The sequence below is a fragment of the Durio zibethinus genome, chromosome 28 (genome assembly GCF_047325235.1).
Source record: "Durio zibethinus cultivar Kanyao isolate XHJ-2024 chromosome 28, ASM4732523v1, whole genome shotgun sequence".
NCBI lineage: Eukaryota > Viridiplantae > Streptophyta > Magnoliopsida > Malvales > Malvaceae > Durio > Durio zibethinus.
The window spans coordinates 1,285,594-1,310,424 of NC_143189.1; the positions used below are offsets into that span (position 1 = coordinate 1,285,594).

The window sequence follows — 24,831 nt, forward strand, 5'->3', positions numbered from 1 at the left end:
AAACTGAAACTCGATTTGGAGATATAAATTTAAATAGTTGCATTGTGATTGATTAAAAATGTGTTTGATATATGAGATTATGATATAATAAAATAAAATGATGTTATAAATAAGATTATATTAAATAATATTATCTTATTTTATGTTTAATTTAGGTAAATATTAAGATAAAATAATTTATTTATTGATAAAAAATATTATTTCTTAGAGTTTATATAATTCAAATTATTGAGATAATTTTTAAAGGTATAATAGAAGATATAAATTTAATCCTACGAATTAAAAATAATTCTCTTCATTTTAAGAAGATTGCATCAATTTATATTAAGATGATGATTAATCTTTTTTATAATTATATATATTTTTAGATATAAATTAAACGTAATATATGATGATTATTATCTTATTTTATCTATCATTTTATACATTAAATATAATCTGAATGCATTATGCATGCATCTTTATTGTACCTGAAGAATGTAAATATTACTGGTTTGATCTTTTGTTTTTGGTGAATAAAATTACTGTTTTTGAAAAAAAACCATGAAGTTTGCAGACCAAGTATTTGAAAGTCTTGGCAGAAGGAAGGTTTTAGGCCACAGGGAGGGTAGGAAAAGTATGGGAGACCAACCCGTGCAGCCAAGCCAACCTCTATTTTATCATGACGAGTTGTTTTACCACTTCCAATGCTAAGACCCGATCCCAAATAATCTTGGAACTTGAAAATTATGAGTTGCGAAGAGGTCAGCCACAGCCAAAGGGCCCAGTCAATTCGAATCAGTCAGTCAACATTTCCAAACATGACCTGACCAAACCAAATCAGTTATCTAGCGGTTGGCTTGTCCGTTGCTATAAATAACCCACCAAGGCGCCCCTCACCTTTCATCTAAAACATCTACAAATCTTTCTTTCATTTGCTCAAAGCGCAAATCTCAAATAATTTCTATTTTCCTCCTACAGACGATTCATACAAATTCATAAACAGTAGATCAGATCTCAAAAGAAGAACAACGTAACATGGCTTCTTTACAAGCTTCTAATTTTATAGGCTCTTCTTCTTCTTCAAAGCAAATCCATGCTGCAATATCGGTGCCAAAGCGTCCATCAATCCGGTTTTCAGTTCCTAAAGTACCAACCAAAACATTGCCTGAGGAATTAAATACTAGGGATGGGTTCATGAACACAATCCCTATTGAAAAGAATGTCACTAGGACGCCATTGCTTCAAGAAAGCTCATCTGTTTCGATGGCTACCGTACAACTTTATGCTATCTTAGAGGCCGTAGTTGATAGAGTGGAGATGCACAAAAACATCGGCGAACAACGAGAAAACTGGAACACACTTCTCCTTAACTCCATTAACATGATTACTCTTACTGCCGCAACCATGGCTGGTGTTACCGCAACTGGCGGCGCTGGGGTTTCTCTTTTGGGTTTGAAGTTGGCATCCACTCTCTTGTTCTCTGCAGCCACAGGAATGTTGGTCTTCATGAACAAGATCCAACCCTCACAACTTGTGGAAGAGCAACGTAATGCAACAAGATTGTTTAAGCAGCTTCAGAGCCAAATACGAACCCTACTTGCTGTTGGTTCTCCAAGCAAAGAAGACGTGGCAGATGCTATGGAGAAAGTCTTGGCCCTTGACAAAGCTTACCCTCTTCCTTTGGTTGGTGTAATGCTTGAAAAGTTCCCAGAAAGGTTAGAGCCTGCTGTTTGGTGGCCTAAAAACCAGTCTCAAAAAACAAATAAAGCGAAGCACTTCAATGGAAGGGTAGAGAGCAATGGATGGACTGAGGAGCTGGAAATGGAAATGAGAGAAGTCGTTGAGGTGATTAAAAGAAAAGACAGTGAAGATTACGAGAGACTTGGCAACAAGGCATTGAAGATAAACAAAGTTTTAGCTAAATCAGGGCCATTACTAACTGGAATTGCAGCTATGGGATCAGCCTTTATGGGTTCTTCCAATGGTCCTTGGGCAGCAATAGTGGCAGCTGTTGCAGGATCTTTAGCTTCAGCTGTCAACACTTTTGAGCACGGTGTTCAAGTTGGTATGCTGTTTGAGATGTACAGAAACAACGCCGGTTTCTTTAGACTTTTGCAGGAATCAATTGAATCAACTCTGGATGAAAGTGATGTGCAGAAAAGAGAAAATGGAGAGTTGTTTGAAATGAAGGTAGCATTGCAATTGGGAAGAAGCTTATCAGAGCTGAGAGATGTAGCCAAAAAATCCAGTTATTCTCGCATAGAAGGAAGCCCCATTGATGAATTTGCAAGCAAGCTGTTCTAATCTTAGAAGATTAATGATTAGAACATGAGCATATTGCAAGGATTATTCTTTAATTCTTTGATTCATTTAATTAACCACTGATAAAATTTTTTGTAGAATTTTGTAACATGATAAAAACAAAATATGTTGAATAATTAATATACACACTTGATGGCTCATGCGTAGAAATCTTGTTTCCTTCCATATTCCTTGGAAATTGGAATGACAAAGTGATTATTTGTTTGTTTGTTTGTTTCTTTATAGTAGACGCAGGAATTTCAACGTAATTAAAAGGCATTGTTTCAGGTAATATGACAACATAAGGAATGAAAGGGTGGATTAGGCGGCTTTAATTACCCCTAATATGTTGACATTTTGACTCTTGGATCAAGGAAGTTTTATGTTAAAACGCTGTATGCTTCGACTGGGTCCAAATTGAAGCCCAATAATTTAAACAGTAATTGGACCATCATTCTACTAAGAATTTCTTCAACCCATAAAGATGTTGTGGAGGATCCATGGAGACTGCTGCTTGATATACGAAGAAACCATATACAACCAACTGATTTTGGCATGCTGGTATAGCTTGGACATGGCATACATTTTACTCAAAAACTGAGATTACCAGGGCTCCTATATTTGCTTTTTTATCAAGTTTTGTAATAGCAGCCCATCACATAAACTTCAGTGTACAAACAGTCACATTTATCCCTCATCTTACTCACCTGTTAAAGGGCCAAGTTTCATGTGACAGAAGTTTATGGTGGTTGAACATCTTGTCCATAAAGCATCCGTAATTCTTTTTATTGATATTCTTTTAGTTAATGGAGAAAACGAGCAACGGACTCATCAATGGCTAATCTTCACAATAGTTGAAGGTGAGGAGAAATATGAATAGGGCTTGTCTCTTCCCTTTTACCATCCTACTACCACACAGTAAATCATATTTTTTTATAAAAAATTAAAAGAAAATGAAATGCTTCAGTCAATTAATCATGTAATTTTACAATTAAGGAAATCAATCCTACTTTTGGCACAACATTTTTTGGCTAGTTCCAGAGCCACCAACCTGGAATAGCTTGGGCTAAAAGCGTTTTGAAGCAGCCAACTGTCGACCTGGGAAGCCTGATTTGCCTCAATACATGGAATCCAACCCAGATCTCACCAACTCCCCCATCTTTTTCCTTTCTGGTATTTGGTAGTGTATTAGATTATTTTCTCCATGGTGATCGGTCAATTACATGGGTCCCCCTATCAGTTACTCTAATCCTGTGTACTCGTTTGCAAACTTAGCACCATCACACGCCAATTACATTAGACCTTGTCGGCACTGTAACTGGCTCCTCACTTCAAGGGGCCGGAATTCTTGGGTCCCACACTTTAACGTCGGACAAAATAAGCAACATTTGATTCCTTGCCATGACAGCCGTTAGATAAAGTGAGTAGATGGGAGAAACAGTACAAGTGAGTAAGACATGAAGAGAAGGAGACGGAGATTGGGAAGTGGTCAAGTAGCTCAATAGTCCTTGAGCACCACTCGCTGATGATGTGGTTTTGTTGGCTATTTGTTTTTTCTCGATTTAGCAGAGAAACCCTCCTCCACCCACTGCTTTACCACCAACCGTGTCTTCATTTTTTAATCCCAAAATATTGTTTTTTATATATTATTTCTTTCACAAGTATATAAAAGGCTATCCCATTTTTTCTCTTAAAAGAGAGAGGCTCATTTTTGCCCTCTGAATTGCTGCCTTTTGAAGAAGAAGGAACGCACAGAAGGGTTCTATGTAAACCTTTTCACTCTCTTTTTTTCTCTTATTGCGTTAATGGTTTTCTGTCTTTAACAACGTGGTATCATTTTGTGGGGAATTTGATTGAGATCTTGATTACGTGACAGCATTGGTTTCTTTTCTTCTTGTGTTGTATACCCTTTTCTGTTTCGATCGTTTGCAGCTCAAAAGCTTTGGTATAATGGCCTAGTTTTCATTGGAGATGGTCTGATTATTTGTTGAATGGTCTATTGGATATCTCAATGCTGATTTCAGATCGTATTGGTTTATTATCTGTGAAGAAATTGTTTTGATGTTTTGGTTGGTAATATGATGTTGGGTTGTAACATTGGTAATATGATGTTTAGTTGTAACATTGAAATTTAATCGATTCATTGCATTACGTGTGTGATTTTGGAGCCAGTAAGCGTTTCCATTGAACTAATCCACATCACTACTCTTCCCGTAGAAATAAAAGGTGAAGAAGCTTTAGGCTTTACAAGAACATAGCGTGTTTCTATTCTGTCAGCCTTTTATCATTCATGTTTTTCACCTTCGGCATTTTATGACCAACGTGTGTAATTGAAAGCCACAGATGGCACAATGCTGTTAAAATCATTTTCCCCTTTCAATATGCTCCAAAAGGGATTTCATTTAGTACCGGTGTCGCTAGTTGTTCATTTTTGTGCAACTTTCCTTGAACTTGTGTTTCATTACTCATGATTGAGCATACTTTTTTTATCTTCGACTACCCAATTTTTGAAGTGGGAAGTGAATGCTATTCTCAATATTACAGTATGGTCTTATTGCTTATTTGTGAAAGATTACTCTTTATCAGATATTTCAACTTTAGAAAATGAGGGGGAGTCTTTGGCAACTTGGGCAATCGCTTACACGTCGTCTTGCTCAGGCTGACAAGAAGGCTGTAGCACGTCGGTACTTTGCTTCAGAGGCTGATCTGAAAAAAACTGTTCTTTATGACTTCCATGTTGCTAAAGGTGGGAAGATGGTCCCATTCGCTGGATGGAGCATGCCCATTCAATACAAGGACTCAATCATGGACTCTACTGTAAATTGCAGGCAGAATGGTGGACTCTTTGATGTATCTCATATGTGTGGTCTGAGCCTTAAGGGAAAGGACTGTATTCCATTCCTCGAAAAGCTTGTCATTGCTGATGTTGCTGGGCTTGCCCCTGGAACAGGAACTCTAACTGTCTTTACAAATGAGAAGGGAGGGGCAATTGATGATTCCGTCATCACCAAAGTGAAGGATGATCACATATACCTGGTTGTGAATGCAGGCTGCAGGGATAAGGATCTGGCTCACATTGAAGAGCATATGAAGGCTTTCAAGGCCAAAGGTGGGGATGTCTTATGGCACATCCATGATGAGAGATCTCTTCTAGCTCTCCAGGTTAGTCATTAAACTCTTCTGATTTATGTCTCCTTGTCTGATTCTCTTTATGGATTCGTTGTTTTGCTTCCTTGCAATTTGTTGGTGATTGTTAAGTCAAACATGTATACCTTTCCTAATTTCTTGAGTTTTAGTCTGTGCAAATATTACTCCTTAGTCAATTGTTTTCCTCTTATTCTTGAATGGTTTGATCTGCTTGCACTGTTTGCACTTTATTGAGAAAATGAATTACCTGTAGCATTTGAACTATGCTTTGCGTACATCTGTCTTTCTCCTGCAGGGTCCTCTTGCTGCACCAGTTCTTCAACATCTGACAAAGGATGATTTGAGTAAGATATATTTTGGGGAATTCCGAATATTGAATATCAATGGAGCAACATGCTTTCTCACTCGGACTGGGTAATTGTCCATTTTATTTCTTCTTGTTATTCAAAGAGTATTAATTTGGTTGGCATGGTGATGTTATCACTTGTTGGGATGCTATGGGGATTACTGATGAGTTGTCTCTTTCATCTATTCTTCAGTTACACTGGTGAGGATGGATTTGAAATCTCAGTTCCTTCAGAGAATGCTGTGGATCTAGCTAAAGCAATCTTGGAAAAATCTGAAGGGAAGGTTAGGTTGACAGGACTCGGAGCTCGAGACAGTCTCCGACTTGAAGCTGGGCTGTGTTTATATGGTAATGACATGGAACAACATACATCTCCGGTAGAGGCTGGACTGACATGGGCCATAGGGAAGAGAAGGAGAGCAGAAGGTGGATTCCTAGGGGCTGAGGTAATCCTCAAACAACTGGAGGAGGGTCCATCAATTAGGCGCGTTGGCTTCATCTCCACAGGACCACCTCCACGATCCCACAGTGAGATTCAGGATGAGAAAGGAAGCAACATTGGTGAAATCACCAGCGGAGGATTTAGCCCCTGCCTCAAGAAGAACATAGCAATGGGATACGTGAAATCTGGATTACACAAGGCAGGCACCAAAGCTAAGATTTTGGTAAGAGGAAAGGCCTATGATGGAGTTGTCACAAAAATGCCATTTGTACCAACAAAATATTACAAGCCTGCCTAGATCGAATTTACTCTTCAGCTCCAGGATTTTCTCATTGTTTCCTCTTTTCGAGTTGTTCTTGTATACTTTAACCGCTACAATCAAATACTAATTGTCCTGTTTTTTTTCGAATAATAATAGATAGGAAAAACTTATCTTCATATATATTGATAAAGAAAATTAAGGAAAAAATATTGTCAAATTCTCATGTTGATCTCTTGGACGAAAGGGTCATGGGTGAATGTCGATTACAGAAAACGACACCGCCTAGGAGGAACATCACTATATTTTGGTTGCTTTGGGGCAAATGAAGTTCGAGGTCCCGACGTGATTCTGTAAGCAATAAAATCTTGGTTTTTGAGGACTCCAAATTATTCACATAAAACCAAAAAAAAAAAAAAAATTCGTTTTTAATTTCGTTCCAAGAACTGAATCTCTGGGAACCATTCATAAAAATCGTGGCGTTAAGCATTTCTCTATAACTAATATTCTTTTATTTTTTCAAATCTTATTATATCATCCCTTGTCTCCAAGACGACTTCATTTAAAACCCTGTAATGTGATTCATTTTTAAGCTTTTGTCTTTTGTCTTTTCTTTATCCTCCCTTTAATTTCAGTTTCCAATTCTTTTAAAAGTGTTTAATCAACCAAGAAAAGAATCACTTATTGGTTAAATGAATTGACTCATAAGCAAAAGGAAAAAAACTGTTAATTTCACTACGTTTGATGTTTATGAACAACAAAATCGACAGCTTTCTCATTTAATCACTAAACTATTTGATGGGTTTTCAGCAAAGTAATGAAATTTTCTCTTGTTTTCATTGCCCGGAAATGTCAGTTGGTATTAATATTAAGTAATATCAGCTTACTTTGCATTATCTTATTTGTTCTTTTTTTTCCTCTTTTGAAGGCTAGAGTAGGATGGTTCGATGATGTCAACGGTAAATCCTCCAGGAGCCATCGGCAAAAGCCAGACAATTCCAGGCAATACTACCCTTCATGGGAAACTGCCTTGTGCTGCAATTTACCATAGGCTACCAGGGATTCACTGTAATAATGTAGTTCATATTCATAATCCATTGCCCTCATGGAAAGATTCCAGTAAGTTTACTACTTGTATCACATTCGAGTCGCTCCAAAGAGATGGTTGGTCAGCATTGTTGAACCTAAAATTTTTTCCTTTACTTTGTTTTTAAGAAATAAAATTGAGTGTTTTACATGTTTGAATTATGGATTTAACTGTAGTGCCAATCGCATGGTTCTGCTTCATCTGATGATGAGTATCGTTCTTCACGGAATATAGCAATCAGCTTGTTTAAGCGATACAGAAATGTCATTGACCGTGGAGGAGGTGACAACCTAAAAGTATATTCATTGATTTGCTTGATCTGTTTCAGTGAAAAAGGTTGTCAGATAAGCAGCATTCTTCATGTAATACTGTTGGATTGATGTTGGGTCAGGAGTTCATTAGTGCTGGGGTGAATGCATATGCATTGGGCTGCACAGATAAAGGATTGCGGAAAGAATTTAATGCTATGAAGGAATCTGGCATCGAAATTGAAGCAATGCAAAGTTATGGCGGAAGCACCAGTTTGAAATCCAAGATTTGTGTCGAGGAGGTGAGTAATCCTACATGTTTTAGCTTTTACATTAGTCCAAGACCAAGAGATCCTTTAGCATAGCCAGCAATATTCTAAAATTTAGCTACGTTCATCTCTTTGAAGCACCATCAACTCTTTCCAAAACTAAGTTGTTTCTTGAAGTATTTATTAGTCTTAAGATTCCTTTGACACCGTCAGAAGCCCCCCCACCTCTCCTTGTAGGTAGTAAGGAAATTTGCTGAATGAAAACTTTCTATTTGACTGTTCAGGTTGACGAGTGTATTTTATGGCTGAGCATTCTATTCATCAGCATTTTGTGTACACCACAGCCAACTATAGTTAGATGGTCATCTACACCTCCAGTGTCAGATGATGTCCTGCATCAGTGGAAAGGCTTCTGTGCTCTTATATCAAATGCATATTATATAAGAGGAATGGCATGGTGAGATGCGTTTAGAATGCTGGTTGAACAACCTTCGCTTTTGTCAAAATGTTAGATTTTAATCTTGTCTATGGTGTTTCAAAAGCAATAGATGCTGTCATTCCTTTGGTCATCCTAGAAACTACTGTCTTGGTATATTTAAACAATAAAGCCTGGAAGATGGATTCTTGCAGCTTTGCTAAATTCTTATTTTTCGAAAGGCTTCCAGTAAAAACTCTCCAGCCAGAGCAAATGGCTGTGGTTGGACGTGCTGAGGAGCCATCAGTTGTGGCTAGCCGAATGCGCTTAGTTTTAAGCACGCATGAGGTGAGTGAATTGTCACAGAGATGGATGATATGACCAAGGACTTTGAACTCCCGATGGACTTAAAATGTTTAGGGTCTGAATTTATTGTCTTTTCATGGTTGATCAATATATGTTGCAGAGTAAGTTTTTATCAATGATTATGGACCCTAAGTTCAACCAACTTGTTATATTGTGATCCATTAGCATAAGAAACAAATGCCTTAATCGGGTAATAATATATTTTTCTGGTTCAAAATCATGCTGGTGATTATGAACCCTTGCTGTTATCGATAATTGTTGACTGGTGTCAATGGCTTGTGCAGGTAGTTTGTCCACACTGGCCAAGAGTGTAACAAGTTATTCAACATTGAGGAGATCCGATTTTCTTAGGATCTTATGCTGAAGCTTTGGTTCTTTTGTAAATTAATGTAGGAATATATACAACATTCAATGCAAAATTGTCTGCACAATCTTGTGTTTATTATATTATTATATAATTGGAACTTCCAAACTTATAGTTAATCTCATTCAAATCGCGGTGAAGTAAAAACTACAGCAGAGTCCTTTATGGTCTTCTGAGCACGCCAAAAGACAGCAGCAGTTTCGGATGTTCCCAACTGTTGAAGGAGTTGAAGAAATTGGTGAGCATCAATACAAGCAAAATCCAACATAAATCACACCAAAGCTCACCTTAGTCTCCAGGGGATGGTAATCTTTCCATAAGCTGGCGTCTTGGTCATAAGTTGCCAGTGCAGCCTCATACAACTTTCGGGCATTTACTAGAGCACGTTCATCACCAAGAGATTCGAGGTTTGACTCCAACTCAATGCAATTTCTATATAGACCAAGGCCTGGGCGAGGTTGAGAAAGGAATCTAGAAGTAGACGCAAAGTTAGAAACATTTCTCGCAGCAAGGAACGACTTCTGGGCAATTTAGTTCTTATTCTGCTACTCAACATATAATTGCAAGTGCGACAGCAGCAACCATTATCTATAAATGCCTACGGAAATATGATTGAGGCAATACGAAAGTAACCAGAAACATTCACTCAAGACATAATAACATACCGCTTATACACCTCTCTTCCATGTTGAAGTCCATCCTTTTGAAGGATGAAATTAACTATAGCAGAAGAGAGAGAAAATCCATTCTCACTGCCACCATATTTAACTATCGACTTGAGAGAAAGCTCAATCAGCTACTCAAAATACTTCTTCTAGTTTGCAAAGAATTTGAGAGCCGGCTGAATGAGATAGCATTACATGGGCTTCCAAACTAATAAATTCCATTGCCTTCCACACACAGGGCCTTCACGCGGCGAGTGAAGAGACTGCGCCGTTCAAGGTCGTGGAGTTCGTCTATCATGCGCTCGAGATGGTACTGAACTACATCCGCTATTGTGGCTTGGTGTTGGATCGAGTAGAGTCGGTGTAATAACTCATCCGACTCGGTGTTTGGGGTTTAAGAAAGTGAGGTTCGAGTTTTTAGGCGGAAACAAAGGGCATTTTATGGTGAGAAGGACGATATTTTCGGATTTTCCTGCGATGGAGTGTGTTCTGTACGTGGGCTGATTTACTTTAAACTGAATTTGGGCTTAGCCTAACCCAACAAAAATATTAAGGATTTTCTGTTTCTCCCCACTCCCTTGACCGTAGGCCGTATCCAGTCAATAGTTAATTTGAGAAACGAGGCCCATAGGCCTTTGGACTTCTTTATCCGGCCGTACCGTAGCTTGCCTTTTGAATGATCTGGTGTGGCGGCGGCGCTGTGAAAATAATTTTCATTGTATTTTTTTATTTATTATTTAAGGTAAAAACCATTTTCATAATTTTTAATTATTTATTAGATAAATGATAAAAATAATTTAAATTTTTTATTATATATAAATTTTAAATAAAGTTTTTACTATAATTATTTTTTTACCATTTTCATAATGTTTTTATTATAATAACTAATCTCATTATATTTAATCTCACATAAACCAATTTAAATAAACTTTAAATCACAAAATAAGTACCTACGAAAAAGCAACGAGAAGGAATTATATGAGATAACATAGGTTAATATATGCTACTTTCATTCAAATTATATCATATAATTATGTTTTTAATAAAAATCAATTATTTATTATACATCAAATATTATAATTAAATAATTAATATTTATTTAAATAAATTTGTTAATGATTATTGTCATAAATAATTAATTTTTTAAAAATATATAATTATATGATATGATTTAAATGAAAGTGACATACATTGAGATAGAGTTATTGTTTTATATGATTTTTTTTTAAAAATAATATATGTTAATAATGTTTTCAATTTATCTAAGTTATGTTATCCCTTTTTTTATGGTCAAATACTCGAGATTAAAGATTCAAATTCTATATATTCCTTCATTGAATTTGCCTTAAATGTATCGATAAGAAAAAGAAATTACGAGTAATTTTCCTTTATTTTCTTATTATATTGATGGGTTTTTTAATCTCCGCTTCAACATTGGCAGTTTTTTAATCAACTCACGAGGTTCAGGTTCAGGCAGTAGTGTTGCTGGGAAGAAAGAAAAAACAGGAGGAATGCCACAATCAGCATTTGGTAACTCCAAGTCGGAGCAAACTATAAAGATTTAGATTAGGCAACAGATGAAAAAGTAGTTAAAACATATATAATTGGCGTCAAAAGAAAGATTTATTTCTCAAACGAATTTCAAGTCCCAGGACTTGACATGAGACATGAGAGTGATCAACATACTATAGAAAGAATAGTGTAGGCTCAATTTTGACTTGCTTTTGCTTTTGAATATTTTTAGGAACAAGCTTATAAGGTATATATCTCTAGGGATCACCATGGTCGTTATTTGAGTCTTTGCCTCCACCAGCTGTTCCCATTCCAAAGCCGAATCCAATGCCCATTCCCATTCCCATTCCAAATCCCATGTTAATGCCGTTTCTACTGCTGTAACCTTTCCCACCAACTAGGCCTGCGCCCTGGCCTTTCTCTGCGTTTGGAGCTCCAACACCCCCTCCGAACCCCATGCCTTCACCATGTCCATATCCTTCTCCTCCACTTTCACCACCGCCACCACCACCACCACCACCACCACCTCCTCCTCCTCCTCCTCCTCCAATGCTACCTATGCCAAAACCTGCACCAAAACCACTACCATGACCTGAGCCTCCACCAGAACCACCACCTCCTCCCCCTCCTCCTCCTCCACCACCAGCTGCCCCACCATTGCCACTTACACCACCAACACCTGCACCATAACCATTACCATAGCCATATCCTCCATTAGAACCTTTACCAGCACCACCTCCACCTCCACCCCCACCTCCACCACCTCCCTCTCCTCCTATGACTGCTCCTGCACCAAAACCACTACCATGACCAAATCCTTCACCAAAACTACCATAACCACTGCCACCTCCACCACCCTCTCCACCTCCACCACCTCCTCCACCAGTCTCAACTCCAATACCACCACCAGCGCCGTATCCACTACCATGACCAAATCCTTCACCAAAACTACCATAACCACTGCCACCTCCACCACCCTCTCCACCTCCACCACCTCCTCCACCAGTCTCAACTCCAATACCACCACCAGCGCCGTATCCACTACCATGACCAGACCCTCCTTCAGCCCCACCTCCAGCACCTTCTCCACCTCCTCCTCCAGCACCAACACCACTACCCCCCACACCTCCTCCAGCTCCAAAGCCTTCTCCGTGACCAGACCCATTACCAGCACCAGCACCAGCACCTCCTCCTCCTCCTCCTCCTCCTGCTCCACCACTGCCACTGCCTCCTCCTGCACCATGCCCCTCTCCATGTCCAACTCCATTACCTGAAGCACCATCTCCTCCACCTCCTCCTCCTCCGCCTCCTCCACCACCATAACCCTTGCCACCTCTACTAAAGAAGCTGCCACAACTTCGCCAACTTCTATATGAGCAATAATTATCGTCTTCATTATCACCATCATATCTCCAACCTCCAGGACCTTCATTATGATCATTCTCATAAACACCACCTCCACCAACAACACTTCTTAAAGCACCTGCAATACTTAAAAGAAGAAAAGCAACGTACCAAAATTTAGCAGAAGTGGCCATTGTTTGACGAATAGATTCTCAGACCAAGGCTAAGTAAGACCTAGGCCCAAACTTGCTTGGTTTCGCTCTCCATTTCCATTATCACCTATTTATATATCACAGAGTACTCTAGCCAACAATCATTAGCATGCTTATTACTGCGTTTCACGGGGACACGTGGAATTTTGCCCATAGGAATAGTAAATAAGACATTGAAGTCAAGAACATGTCCAAATTGTACGTTAAGAAGTCAACCATAGCCGACAATAATATTACATTATTACCATACATGATACATTGATCTTAACCAAGTGTAATAAAAAAACACAAATAATGGTAGAAACATTATTATAGGTATGGTATTATGGGACTGCATGTATTTAATAAAACAGTACTGCTAATGCTATTAATCAATCAACTAGAAATGGTGGAGTAGGTAATAAAATTTGTATCTTCTTGAAATTTCGGAGAGAGAATGCTTCAAAAAAGAAAGTCCATTTGTCATCCCTTCAAACTAAATCCAAATAGATTATGGATTATGGAGTCCTATCTGTCACCTTACTTTCTCCATAGCTGTAGAAGAGGTAGAAGCCACGAATCTTCCACATAGGATATGGGAAGCATCCGTGTGGATGCCATGTGACTAATAAGGTATATGATAAATAAGTGAACCTTCTCGTTGTGGACCTTGTGGGTGGTTAAATATCATGCCAAACTTGATCTCATTGCTCAAAAGAGTAATGGATGCCAGAGCCAATCCAACACTCTATAAGAAGTATTAGACTTTTTCTCTTCACATTCTGACATTTTTGCTTTTGTAGTCATATGAGATTATCTATACCCTGAGTCCTGACAGAGATTCCTGCTTCTTTCCATTGCCCCCTACAGTATGAATAATTTAGACCTGGCTGGCAGACATATCTGATCAGTCTTCTCATAAATTTTAGCAAAGCTATTGCTACTTTTGTGTGCATAAATTGGAGTAATGAATTAAAAGATAAAAGGAAGAAATTTAAACAAAAAATGCTGAAATTTCCAATGGAGTAGGTTTGGATGGGTTTGGTGCTGGCAAACGCTAGCTGTCCATCTCCAGAGAGGGCATCCCAGAAATAAAACCCAACATAATACAGGAAGATCAAGCCAAAATATTTTCAAAGATCTTTAACTCTACTTTGATAAGGGTTTTCTATATATTATGCTGCCCAATGCCACCTTAACTCAAGTATTCCGACGGCTTCTAATGGCAAACTAACAAATCCCACTTTGGAAACTCGTTTTAAAATTCACGTGTAGATTATAAAAAGATTATAAAATATCGAAGTGGAATCCAGTGATCCTGGCGCCCTCATCAAATCGAGAACTTCCTCATTGAAAATACTCTATATTTTGTGTACAAATTAAAAAGATCCAGTGAGAACTAAAGATAGAGTCGTACAACGTAGGGATATCATCAATTATGTTCATGTTTGGTGGTCTAATTGCTACAATTATTGAAAATTAAAAACAAAAAAATAAAAATAAAATCACACACACGTATCATATATATATGAGCTGTATTTTGTTTGGGAAGAATTTACATTCTACTCAATATCCCTCCTCATTATTTACGGACAATTGGACATGGACAAATTAATAACATTATCTATATACATACATGTTTATGTGAGAGATGGAGATTGGGTCCAAAAATCAATTTGTCCTGGACATGACATTGGTCCTGCATGTGATCTGGGTAAAAATCAAAGGTTGTCTTAGTAAACCACAATATATCAACCTACTAGAACTAATTAATTCTTTGAAGATATTTCAATTACTCGTAATACATAAAACCGGCATCAAAATTCCTCGAATGTATTCGACATTTAGGATCCATATTTATGTCATGCACAGGGGAATTTCATCCACCTCTTCCAACATATATACATGTGATTTCCTTAAGGTGTGCGTGATTAGTTAGGCATAGAATATACAAGTACTATTCCTGTTTTCTGTATTTATGTCTTTAATATAGTTGAACACTTTCTATAAAGGAACACATTCTTATGATTGATGGTCTAATTCAAATTTCCCTACCTTTTGTTTTATTTTTCTTTATTAATTCTTTGACGGCTCATTTTCCATCTATTTAGACTAATCATGTAGTTTACCAATTAAAGTATTTTTAATTATTAAAGTATTTTGATGATCATACCATAAGTAAGTCATAGTAATATAATTAATTAAATTATTAATAAAAGTTATGTGCATATGCATAATAGAAATTAGTAAAAGTTATGTTCTCATTATTAAGATAATGAATATTACTAAAAAAAACTTCAGTAAATTTTATAGTAATAAATGCAATTTTATTATTCCCCGTTATTAAAATTTGGCTTACAAATTACAATTGAATAGGAGGGGAGAGCCAATTTATCATAACCGACAATTACTGCTACTGCAAATAACAAGAGAACATACATATTGAACAAAGTTACTTCGATCCCAAGCAACAGCATAGCTGAAACACAGATGTTTCGAACTCATGGTAGTCCACTTCCACCTCCAAATCCTCCACCATATCCTCCGCCATATCCACCACCGAATGAGCTGCCACCGTCCCCGCCACCGCCTCCACCACCACCAAATCCTCCATTTCCAGACCCAAACCGAAACCGAAACCGAAACCCAGCACCACTCCCAAAACCATATCCAGCACCCCCATTGCCACCTCCACCCCCACCCCCACCACCAGCACCACCTAAGCAGCCAACAGCACCAGTACAACCTAGTCCACCACCATAAACAGGGTTATAAGGGAAGAATGTTTTCTTCTCACCAAGTTCATGTACTTCCTTTTCACTCAACAGGTTCCTAGCATCAGAACAGGCTCCGAGAAGAACACCAACAAGCACTAAAATGGAAACCCTGCAGGCACCCATCTTTTATACTAGAAAATATTTCATAATGAGTAATGAGAAATGGGACTCAGAATGAGAGAACATTTATATAGATGTGTGAGATGTAAAAATGAAGTAATAAATTGGCAGTGATATATGATGATAATAACGTTACAATTAAAAGTAAAATAATAACTTACATCCTATCATCTGTAATCCGTGCTCTGACATGCAGTTAATGGAGCCAACTGTGAAAAAGAGACCCACCAGTTTATGGGTACGTAATGACTTACCTATGTTTTGATTTTGGTCTCTGTGATAATCATTGAACCTAACCCTCTCGAATGAAATAATTGGACCTTTGTCTTTTAATTCAATGATGAAGAAGTTCCTTATTCAGCTATCTCTCTTCTTACCAATCGTATATCAATATATTTGGCCTCACCTTGAGGTTCTAACTTCTAACAGTTGTTTCCAGGATGATTATTTTCTACGTTCTCCCCAAGCATAAAGGAACTAAACAGTAATTGTTCGAAGTTGCACTACAAAAAATGGCAGATTAACTAATGATAAAGTTAAGTTGACCTTTTGTTCATTAAAATCAACCTGGCCCTTAACATTAAACTTTCCTGCACCCACCTCTCTCCTCTTTCTCCTTCGTATCTGGCACACGAGAATCAAGCCTGGCTAACCTATGCAATGTCCCTTTGGTCACCGTTCGTCATAATTGGACGTAGAAATGCTGTTAAGGGTTGTCTCGTGGGGATGGTTAGCATGTAGACGTCCAACAGAGCAGTATAAAAAAGAAAAAGTTTTTTGACATTCCATTCTGATTCTGGTGTCCTATATATGTGCATAAGTTTAAGCAAGAGTGAGTTCTAAAGAGACATCATTCAATTCTAGGGTCTCAGCTTTGCCCAGTCTTAACATTGAGTGGGAAACTTTTGAGTTAAGCGATAGACATGTTGAACAATCAGATATTCTCTCTGCTGCCTGATGATCAGCTATGTCAACCAATCTTTGATGGTTGCACTTCCAACCTACACCACCATGTAGCCCCACCTCTGCTTGCTTATTGCTTTCCTGTAAGATCAAAAGGAATTAATTAGAGCGCTTTGTATTCTAAAGAAATCAATTTGTTGGTATATGAATGTTATATCCTTGAAGATTTACCTGGATCATGCAACTTTTGAGCAGATCCTTGAAGATGATATATGAATTTGATCTCTCCTCAGATCCTTTATTTGGCTCTTCTGCGTATGATAACTGGTTACTCGCTTTGGTTCCATTCCTGCTGATATGGACAGCTCTCAATGCAAAATTTTGTGTTCATACCACAGGGCTAAATTGCAATCACAGATCAACATTATCATTTAAACAATTGAAGGATCTGATGTGTGTGTAATTTTGAAATTCATCAAGTAATTTACCTTATAATAAAAGCTACTTTGTGTAAAAAAAAAAATTCAAGGATTAAATATTTCAGCATTTAATTAATTATAAGCGAAAATTTTAAATAAACTTAAAATAAAGCTTTCATTATTTTCATTCTTACCTTTACTTTCAAATCATTTTCATTAATTATTTAAAAGAAAATAAGTTTATAAAAAAATTGAATAAATTTGTTATGTGTGCAACTTTTTTTTTATTTATAAAAAACAAAAAATACAACTGAAAGCAAAAAACAAATTTTCTTTTCGTACAAGAGCGGAAATACTACTATTTTATGAATTTATTAAAAATTTCACATTAATCCAACGCAATTAATTAATTAATAATGATATTGTGGAATGAGCAAATACTATAGATAGCAAATTAAACCGGATACCATTGTGCTGGAAGGATTCGGGGCCCTAGATTTTGGAAGGAATTGCGATCAAGGGGTCTCCCATCCTTAAGCTGATGATTTTGTTGGCAGTTGATCGGATCCGATGCCTTCTCATGATTTCTCCTTACTTCAATGGCTGCTTCTGTAATTTGCAGAACCAAACATATATGGCACCAGAATTAGTAAAAGATATAACCTTTGAAACTATATACATATATATTACAGGAAAAATAAATCTATAACTTCACAGTTGGGATATAATTGGCAACTGGAATCAGAAGATTTATCATATGAAATAATCCTCTCAAGGGGCAGTGATATAGAAGAAAGAATATATTTTTATAGTAATGCACAATCAAGTTTTATATATTTATGTCATGCAGTTTGGAGAATAATCAATTAAGAGCATGCATTAATATCAGATTCTCATGTACACCTTTTATCATCTGCTTATTCTTCATGCTCCTGTACATCTGCCCAAACAAGAGAACAATACTCACCAGAAATTAAAAGGCTACCATCGCAAAACACAAACTAAGAATATCTCAACAGATATAATGCTTTTTTTGCTGTAGTTGGTTTGATCAAACCTGAAGATGGCTCTTTACGTGGGAGATTGTAAGTCCCTTCACATTCATTATCTGCAAAACCATCTTTGGGGTAGCTCCTATATTTTAATTATAGTTCAAAACCATATACAATATTAATAAACTTTGATATTGTCAATTGTCATCATTCCTTACATTTTTCTTTAAAGAAAACATTAATGAATGAAAATGATTAGGTGTTAATTGAGGCATAGAAGATGGCTTACTGTCTTCTCCGCCTAACCGTTCAACTGCATGTTCGAAGCAGTGGTGAAGATCAGGAGTCCATCTTAGCCGAGGCATTTTTGATCTGACATAAGGCCTCACAACAGGCGATTTCAAGCTTATTTCAGGCAGATTCTCACCCATGCGTCGCCTTGTAACTCTCATAGTTGATGACTGTGAATAAATGCTTCCACTCTTGTCTAGATAAGAAGGTGGAGAACCCTTAAGGAAACTATCACCATCAACTCTTTTCATTTGCCTAAACGGGAGAAATAAATGAGAGAGACAGAGCCAGAAAAGAGGTGGTCTTTGGTGAAACAAAAAGAGAATAAATAATAAATACTAGTGAGACTCTGTTGCACTGAATTTGTCATGTTCTGCAGCTTTTCTTACCCTCTCTTTTAAGGTCGGTTTAGTCTATTGGAGGTTCAATTAGACAAAGGAAAAATTGGACACGGAATTTCAGACTCAGATTCAAAAAAACACAAACGACTTCATGAAACTTTGGTGAAAGCCAAAACCAAAAGGTTAAAAGGTGAAAGCTTTTCTGCCCAAATTTCTTGATGATATCATTGGTTTCAAGACATTCTTTGAGCCAGGCATTTCCTGACATTCATTCTTCTTTTTCTTCCTTCTTTTTGAAAATGCTAGGACTTTAATCTCTTTAAATTAATATAGCTCAGAAAAAAAATTTACGGTTAAAAGTTCCCAAGAAAATTAACAAAAACTAAACTTTATAAAAATAAAGAAGGCTCACGACAAAACGAACAAAGGCCTAAGCGTTAAGAATGACTCAAAGTGAAACATAAAGCCATAGGCATGTAAATGACCTAAAGCATTTGCACTTCCTACAAGAAACATGTTCAAAGCTCCCCCATTCCTCAAAACAGGATAGTTCCCTTTATTCCGGCTATCATCACCTTAGTTTTCTTCCCTCGAACACAACAAATCAAAGACAGTTTCATATATAAGAACATGCCATTTTCACACTAACCGAGCGTGTATTCAACATTACCAATAAGGCGATAACGCTTGTGGCCACGTAATCATTCCCCGCATGTGACTTGTTTCTCATGCAGTGCCACGTTGATGCCAAAACGTCACCATTGATGGTCACATTGTTAGGCTATGCATGACCATGTTTTGCTATGGAATTCTTTTTTTTTTTCCCCGTTTTTGGTGGTGAGCAATTTGATGCCAAAATGGCTGAAACAAAATTTTCTTGTCGGGTTGCGGCACTTCTAAGGAATTGCTGACAGGGGGTTGGGGAGATTAATGCAGATTAAAGGAGACGGTTTGAAAATGGGAAATTTTCCACAGGATGGATTTGCCAGAAGCATGGACAAGTATGGTGATGTCGTAAGCTTGAATTCATGGTAGATGGGAATTATGGAAAGTAATCTTGTCCGAATCTAGGAGACTCCATTTTTGGTTTAGCATTATTTTTGATAAGCAAAGCTTTTTCATTGTCCAAAGAAGCAGCATATTAAGCTGCTACAGGGAACAGGGCTGCAACAGTCGAAACAGAGGAAATAAACAAACATATTGGTCTTTCAACTGCTAATGCAGGTGATGCTGGGAGAAACAAGTATGCGTTTAAATTGCCACTATTTTCCTTGAAATTGTCTTATTCATGCCCATAACCTCCAATCAGCCTCACACAAAAGCTAGAAGGGTGATGCTTGACCGCATCTTCAACAATTAAGTTCTTGAGAGATTGATTTAAGAGGTTTTGAAGACTTGCTTATATTCAACACTCCAGCTGATATTTTCATGGAAGGTAATGGAATGGGAAATCTGAAAGTGGAAAACCAAACAAAAATTTTCAGGCTTCCTGCAATCGCAAGGTTACACGTTGATCATATAGTAATTTGAATGCCAATCCTGTTCCGATAGAAACAAGAAAATGTTTGAAACACAAGGGAAAGAAAGAATTAACTCAAATGCTCAAGTTGAGCTCCGACAATAATTTCTCGCAATTAACAGCATAATCTAGTCCATCATATCCCAAGCTTGCACCCTGTAACCCTTTCGTAACATTATTCTAATTATTATTTCCGTTAGCTAATTCAGAGAGGCCTTGTATGGCGACCTCTGGCCCGGCCACATAGAAGAGCATTCTTTGGGATAGGCAATTCATCTCTCCATGAATTTGCAGGGGAGTAAACTCTGAGATAAAACTGCTGGCCTAAATATTGTCTGGCCCAGTTCTCAGACCTTATATTCCACATTCCCACGTTGTCCAGAGCCATGTAGATTGCCGTCCATGACCTGGGATACACCTGCATTCACTCGAATGAATCAACAAATTGAGACCTAGAGGTGCCTACATTAGCTTCAATCAATCACATTTCAAGCACATTGATGCAAGGACAAACCTATATTTAATACCTGAGTAGTGCAGCGAGCCACTGTGTCTCTCAAATTGTAGCTTGCTCTACTAGTAGGCGTCCATTGGCCTCCATCCATCCTGATCATCCAACATTTTTCAACAGCACATCTAGCCATATATATAAAAATTGAATGTACAGCGTAAGCATAAAAAACCTTACCCTACAACAAAGAAGGAATAACCACTAATATGCCATGACTGCACAGTGTCCTCCCAGTTTTGAAAAACAATCTCAACATATTCTCGGAAGTTGGCTTCCATGACAGAGGTCTGAAAGTAGGCATTATTTCCTGAAGGGGGCCAGGTAGGAATGCTACCAAGGTTGAAGACTCCGGGAATCTTGAAGTAATCTGCTAGTTTTAATGGGGTATCTGCGGGAACATATGAGACACCATTGACAGCATACCTCTGCTTTCCATTAATATAAGGCGCAGAGTTTGCAAGCATAATAGTGTGGCTTGGAGTGATCAATCCGTAGTGGTACGAGCCTTGGGGATTAGGTCTAGGCCCACTAGCTGTAAGGTTCCAACTGGTAGAAGAGAAACTATCAGCTTGATGGCCGCTTTTAAATGGTTTTTGATTATTACCCTCTGAAAAGAATATAATAAGATAAGTACCGTATGGATCTTGCCTGCAGAACTGATGGAGCAATTTGAATTGTGGGAGCTGCAGGAACTGGACCAGAAACACCCTTTTTTGAATTGCTGTAGTGAAGAATGGCAGTTGTAGTGAGCACACGACGAGTGAAGCGTGAAGAGACAACAACATAATAATCCTGCGGCACCTGATCAGCTGTGACCAAGAAAGAACACGACTGTCCAAGATGGACATCAAAAGAAGCGTAGGTGTTCTGGAGTGTATGAGATCCTTCTACTTCTATAAGTTTCAAGTTATGCCCCTGGATCCTGAAGTTAATTGAAGTTGTAACCCCGACATTTGATACCCTAAACCTGTATGTCCTACCTGAGTTAAAAAAAATATGTACACTGTCAAAAAAACTCTTCATGTATAAATTTAAAAAAAGCATAAAAGGGACATATCCTACCTAATAACAAACTGAATAAAAGAGTATTCATGAAGTAATTGATCAGATTTATGGAAAAACAAACAACAGATTCAAGTAAACTTTGATGGGATGGAGACTAGGAAATTGGCTATTATTCACCTGGATCAACCGTGAATGTGTATCCATTCCACCCTCGACCATTAATGAGAAGTCCATCAGGGAAGGGAAGGTTATGACCACTGTCCAAGAGACGTCGCAATACCTTAAGAAACAAAGAGGGATTAGTCGGTACTAAGAGGAAAGAAATAAGAAAAAGGAGGCAATAAGACAATGATTTAAGGCTCCACTCCCCTACATATTTGATATCTTAATAGATGCAGAAACAGAATTCTTACATAGTGATTTCTATTATACCAGTCCCCAGCCAGTACAGTGAAATCCCCAGCAGGAGTAGGAAAAGGTACAGGAATCTTAGGGCGGCTCCAAATTCTGATGCCACCATATCCTCCAGCAGCCTTATGGAATAAAAGTGATGGGAAATAGAAAAAGCTACCAATCTGATCTTTCACTTGGAGAACATAAGTGAAGTTTTTCCCCGGTCGAATTGGACAGTTGGTGCCAAAGACTCCATCCTGCCATGAATTCCTTCTCTGCTGCACACCATTCCTGCAGAAGGAAAAACAGGAGATGGCTGTCAAATTTTCACATCAATTGCAGCATCCAAAAGCTGTTTCTGTTCATAGACAAAAGTGTTTTCTCTCTACACTCTATTAGTTGATGATGAATGCATCATATTAAGTTCCTGCATGCCAATTGGCAGAAAGTGGATGACTGGATCAGTCACTATCACCAATATAACATAACTACGGAAAGTAAAAGTAAACAGTACTTGGCACGATCATACAATATGCAAAGATGCCAAGCTCTATTAAATGTTCAATACGTATGTATTAAAGTAAAGTGCATATTTAAGAGCTTTCAACCAATTATGAGAACTAGGCCTAAGCTCGTAGTCTTATGCTTGCCTACGTAAATATACTCAAGGGCATCTTTTTATTTGTTGATGAGCAAGCACATGCATTTAAATATTTGATTGTAATCAGTTTTGACATAACTATGCAGACATTGTTAATTAATTACATTCGTTTTTTAATATTTTAGACATGAAGATCCACATATGTGACATGTAGGAGGTGGTGGCAAAAGTTACCATACTCGGTCAGCTGTACAAACTTGATTATCATATAGTATTAATAATCCCATTGAATCCTTAGAGAGCTACTAGTTAGAAAAGTGAGATTTAATTATTTAACCAAGCACGGACCATCTTGTCAGAGTCTTTTTAAGAGATTGTCTATGAAATGTGAACCAACAAAAACCAAAATGATAAAAGCAGCTGAAAAAGTAACTATGGCTTTTTGGCCCCACTCACTTTAATTCTCTAATCACTTCCATACAAAAGGATCAAGGATAAGGAATAGGATATGCTTACATACCAACTTACAAAAGTAGCCCAATAATTCATTTTCATCAAATTCGGCATTAGTACTTTATATCTTCCTAAAGAGAATTGTCATAAGTGCAAATTTCTACCAATGGAAAATTTTCAACTGTTCCAGCATTTAACCACAGATCTCATAAGCTAAAAACTTTCCCCTAAACCCTAGTTATATTCATGAAACCAAACAAGCACACCTTAGCTTTAATTGAATGAGATTTATGTTCAGCTTTCAATATTTCACATTTACTTTCTTTCTTCCCTTTTTACGTTGTCTTTCTAACCAACCAAGCAGAAGATTAAGTAAATATTGAACAAAAACAAACAAAAATAAAGAAAGGAATGCTAGTATGATTACCAAGAGATAAGGAATGGTTCATTTAAGTAGTTATAAACATTGATAATCAGGTTATCGTTAGTAACTGCATCGATCTGAGGCCCTGGAAACTGCCCGTTTATTAAGATCCCCTGCAACATATTTTGCCACATTCCAACCCATTACTCAAACAGAACAAATAACTCTTGCCAAACAAGTTGCTTTGAGAAACCACAAATAACCAATCGCAGAAAAAAAAAAGTTGCAGCATTTTTCTTTCAAGGCCAAGAAAGTAACTTCCTTGAACAAAAACCAGAAAACAAGTAAAAGGTACCTGTTGCTTAACGCCAAGAGGGTAAATATCACCGTACGTGACGTTCCAAGTGACATACCTATAAGGGTTTTCTCCATCAACGCCAAAAAACAATATGCAAGCAATGAAACAACAAAGAAGAAGCTTGCTATCTTCCATTTTCTTGTCTTTCCTTTCTACTTAGAATACAAAACCACTCAAAAATAGGGAAAAAGAAAGCTTGTTTTGCAAAATGTTATAAATAACACAGATCTAGAAAGAGCGACTCTTAACGCAACATTGTCGTATCTTTCTCTAAATCGATCTTTCCATCTGTTTTTTGAGCTTCTTTTTTTTTAGTATGCAGGCAAAAGCAGAGCTCTGTTTTGTATGCAAGTGAAAGAAAATAGTTTTCGAAGATCACATATTAGCTGTCAGTTGGTTCCAATTAAATGCGGTTGAATCTAGTGAAACAGATGGTCCCAGATTAATCATGGACTATTTAGCATCACGTGGGTCAAATTCATGTTGTGGGACCGTTGGTAGCCGCTGATGTTTGACGTTTTGTGATTTAGTTTACTTTAGCTCTCAGAAGTTGATCAAACTTGGATTGAAACGAAACAAGTTTGTGATATATGCAAAATAGTAAGTAAAGCCTGTCAAGTCACAAGGCATGGTTCTACCCCAATCACGTGCAGCTTGCAATTTCATCACGTGCCCGGTGCCCCTGTCCGAATTTGCTGACGATGACATCTTCTGATCCGTCTTCCATTCTCCACAGGAATGGCACCGACAGACTAAGGCCAAAGAAAGAAACATGATTAGAAATGGCCTTTTGATGGGGCAAAGGAGATAGCAGATAGTAATTAGATTCTAGGCCTTTCTTTTTAA

The 24,831-nt window shown here is 37.6% G+C and overlaps 5 protein-coding genes and 1 pseudogene across 5 annotated transcripts; 3 read left to right on the top strand and 3 right to left on the bottom strand.

Annotated features, from left to right (window-relative positions):
* Positions 1-902: 902 nt before the first annotated feature.
* Positions 903-2,516, top strand: LOC111281131 (putative F-box protein At4g22030). Its single transcript, XM_022868760.2, has one exon. The coding sequence runs from the start codon at positions 1,018-1,020 to the stop codon at positions 2,284-2,286; it is 1,269 nt and encodes a 422-aa protein (XP_022724495.2). The 5' UTR covers positions 903-1,017; the 3' UTR covers positions 2,287-2,516.
* A 1,170-nt stretch (positions 2,517-3,686) lies between these two features.
* Positions 3,687-6,656, top strand: LOC111281312 (Glycine cleavage T-protein family). Its single transcript, XM_022869033.2, has 4 exons — positions 3,687-4,049; positions 4,870-5,445; positions 5,726-5,844; positions 5,970-6,656. Exons 2-4 carry the CDS (start codon positions 4,888-4,890, stop codon positions 6,514-6,516), a joined length of 1,224 nt encoding a protein of 407 aa, XP_022724768.1. The 5' UTR covers positions 3,687-4,049; positions 4,870-4,887; the 3' UTR covers positions 6,517-6,656.
* A 768-nt stretch (positions 6,657-7,424) lies between these two features.
* Positions 7,425-9,195, top strand: LOC111280272 (uncharacterized; annotated as a pseudogene).
* A 2,269-nt stretch (positions 9,196-11,464) lies between these two features.
* LOC111280273 (uncharacterized) lies at positions 11,465-15,838 on the bottom strand. Its single transcript, XM_089756790.1, has 6 exons — positions 15,460-15,838; positions 15,298-15,354; positions 14,575-14,648; positions 13,608-13,686; positions 13,483-13,563; positions 11,465-12,958 (listed from the first exon to the last, which is right to left on the bottom strand). Exons 1-6 carry the CDS (start codon positions 15,836-15,838, stop codon positions 11,661-11,663), a joined length of 1,968 nt encoding a protein of 655 aa, XP_089612916.1. The 3' UTR covers positions 11,465-11,660.
* Positions 15,674-18,708, bottom strand: LOC111280274 (uncharacterized). Its single transcript, XM_022867488.2, has 6 exons — positions 18,439-18,708; positions 18,215-18,291; positions 18,061-18,097; positions 17,625-17,766; positions 16,970-17,087; positions 15,674-16,879 (listed from the first exon to the last, which is right to left on the bottom strand). Exons 1-6 carry the CDS (start codon positions 18,689-18,691, stop codon positions 16,658-16,660), a joined length of 849 nt encoding a protein of 282 aa, XP_022723223.2. The 5' UTR covers positions 18,692-18,708; the 3' UTR covers positions 15,674-16,657.
* A 1,595-nt stretch (positions 18,709-20,303) lies between these two features.
* On the bottom strand, positions 20,304-24,338 carry LOC111280691 (L-ascorbate oxidase homolog). The gene is made up of 8 exons (XM_022868095.2): positions 23,983-24,338; positions 23,691-23,800; positions 22,230-22,500; positions 21,994-22,096; positions 21,446-21,791; positions 20,989-21,357; positions 20,828-20,906; positions 20,304-20,718 (listed from the first exon to the last, which is right to left on the bottom strand). Exons 1-8 carry the CDS (start codon positions 24,118-24,120, stop codon positions 20,506-20,508), a joined length of 1,629 nt encoding a protein of 542 aa, XP_022723830.2. The 5' UTR covers positions 24,121-24,338; the 3' UTR covers positions 20,304-20,505.
* Between the last annotated feature and the right edge of the window lie 493 nt (positions 24,339-24,831).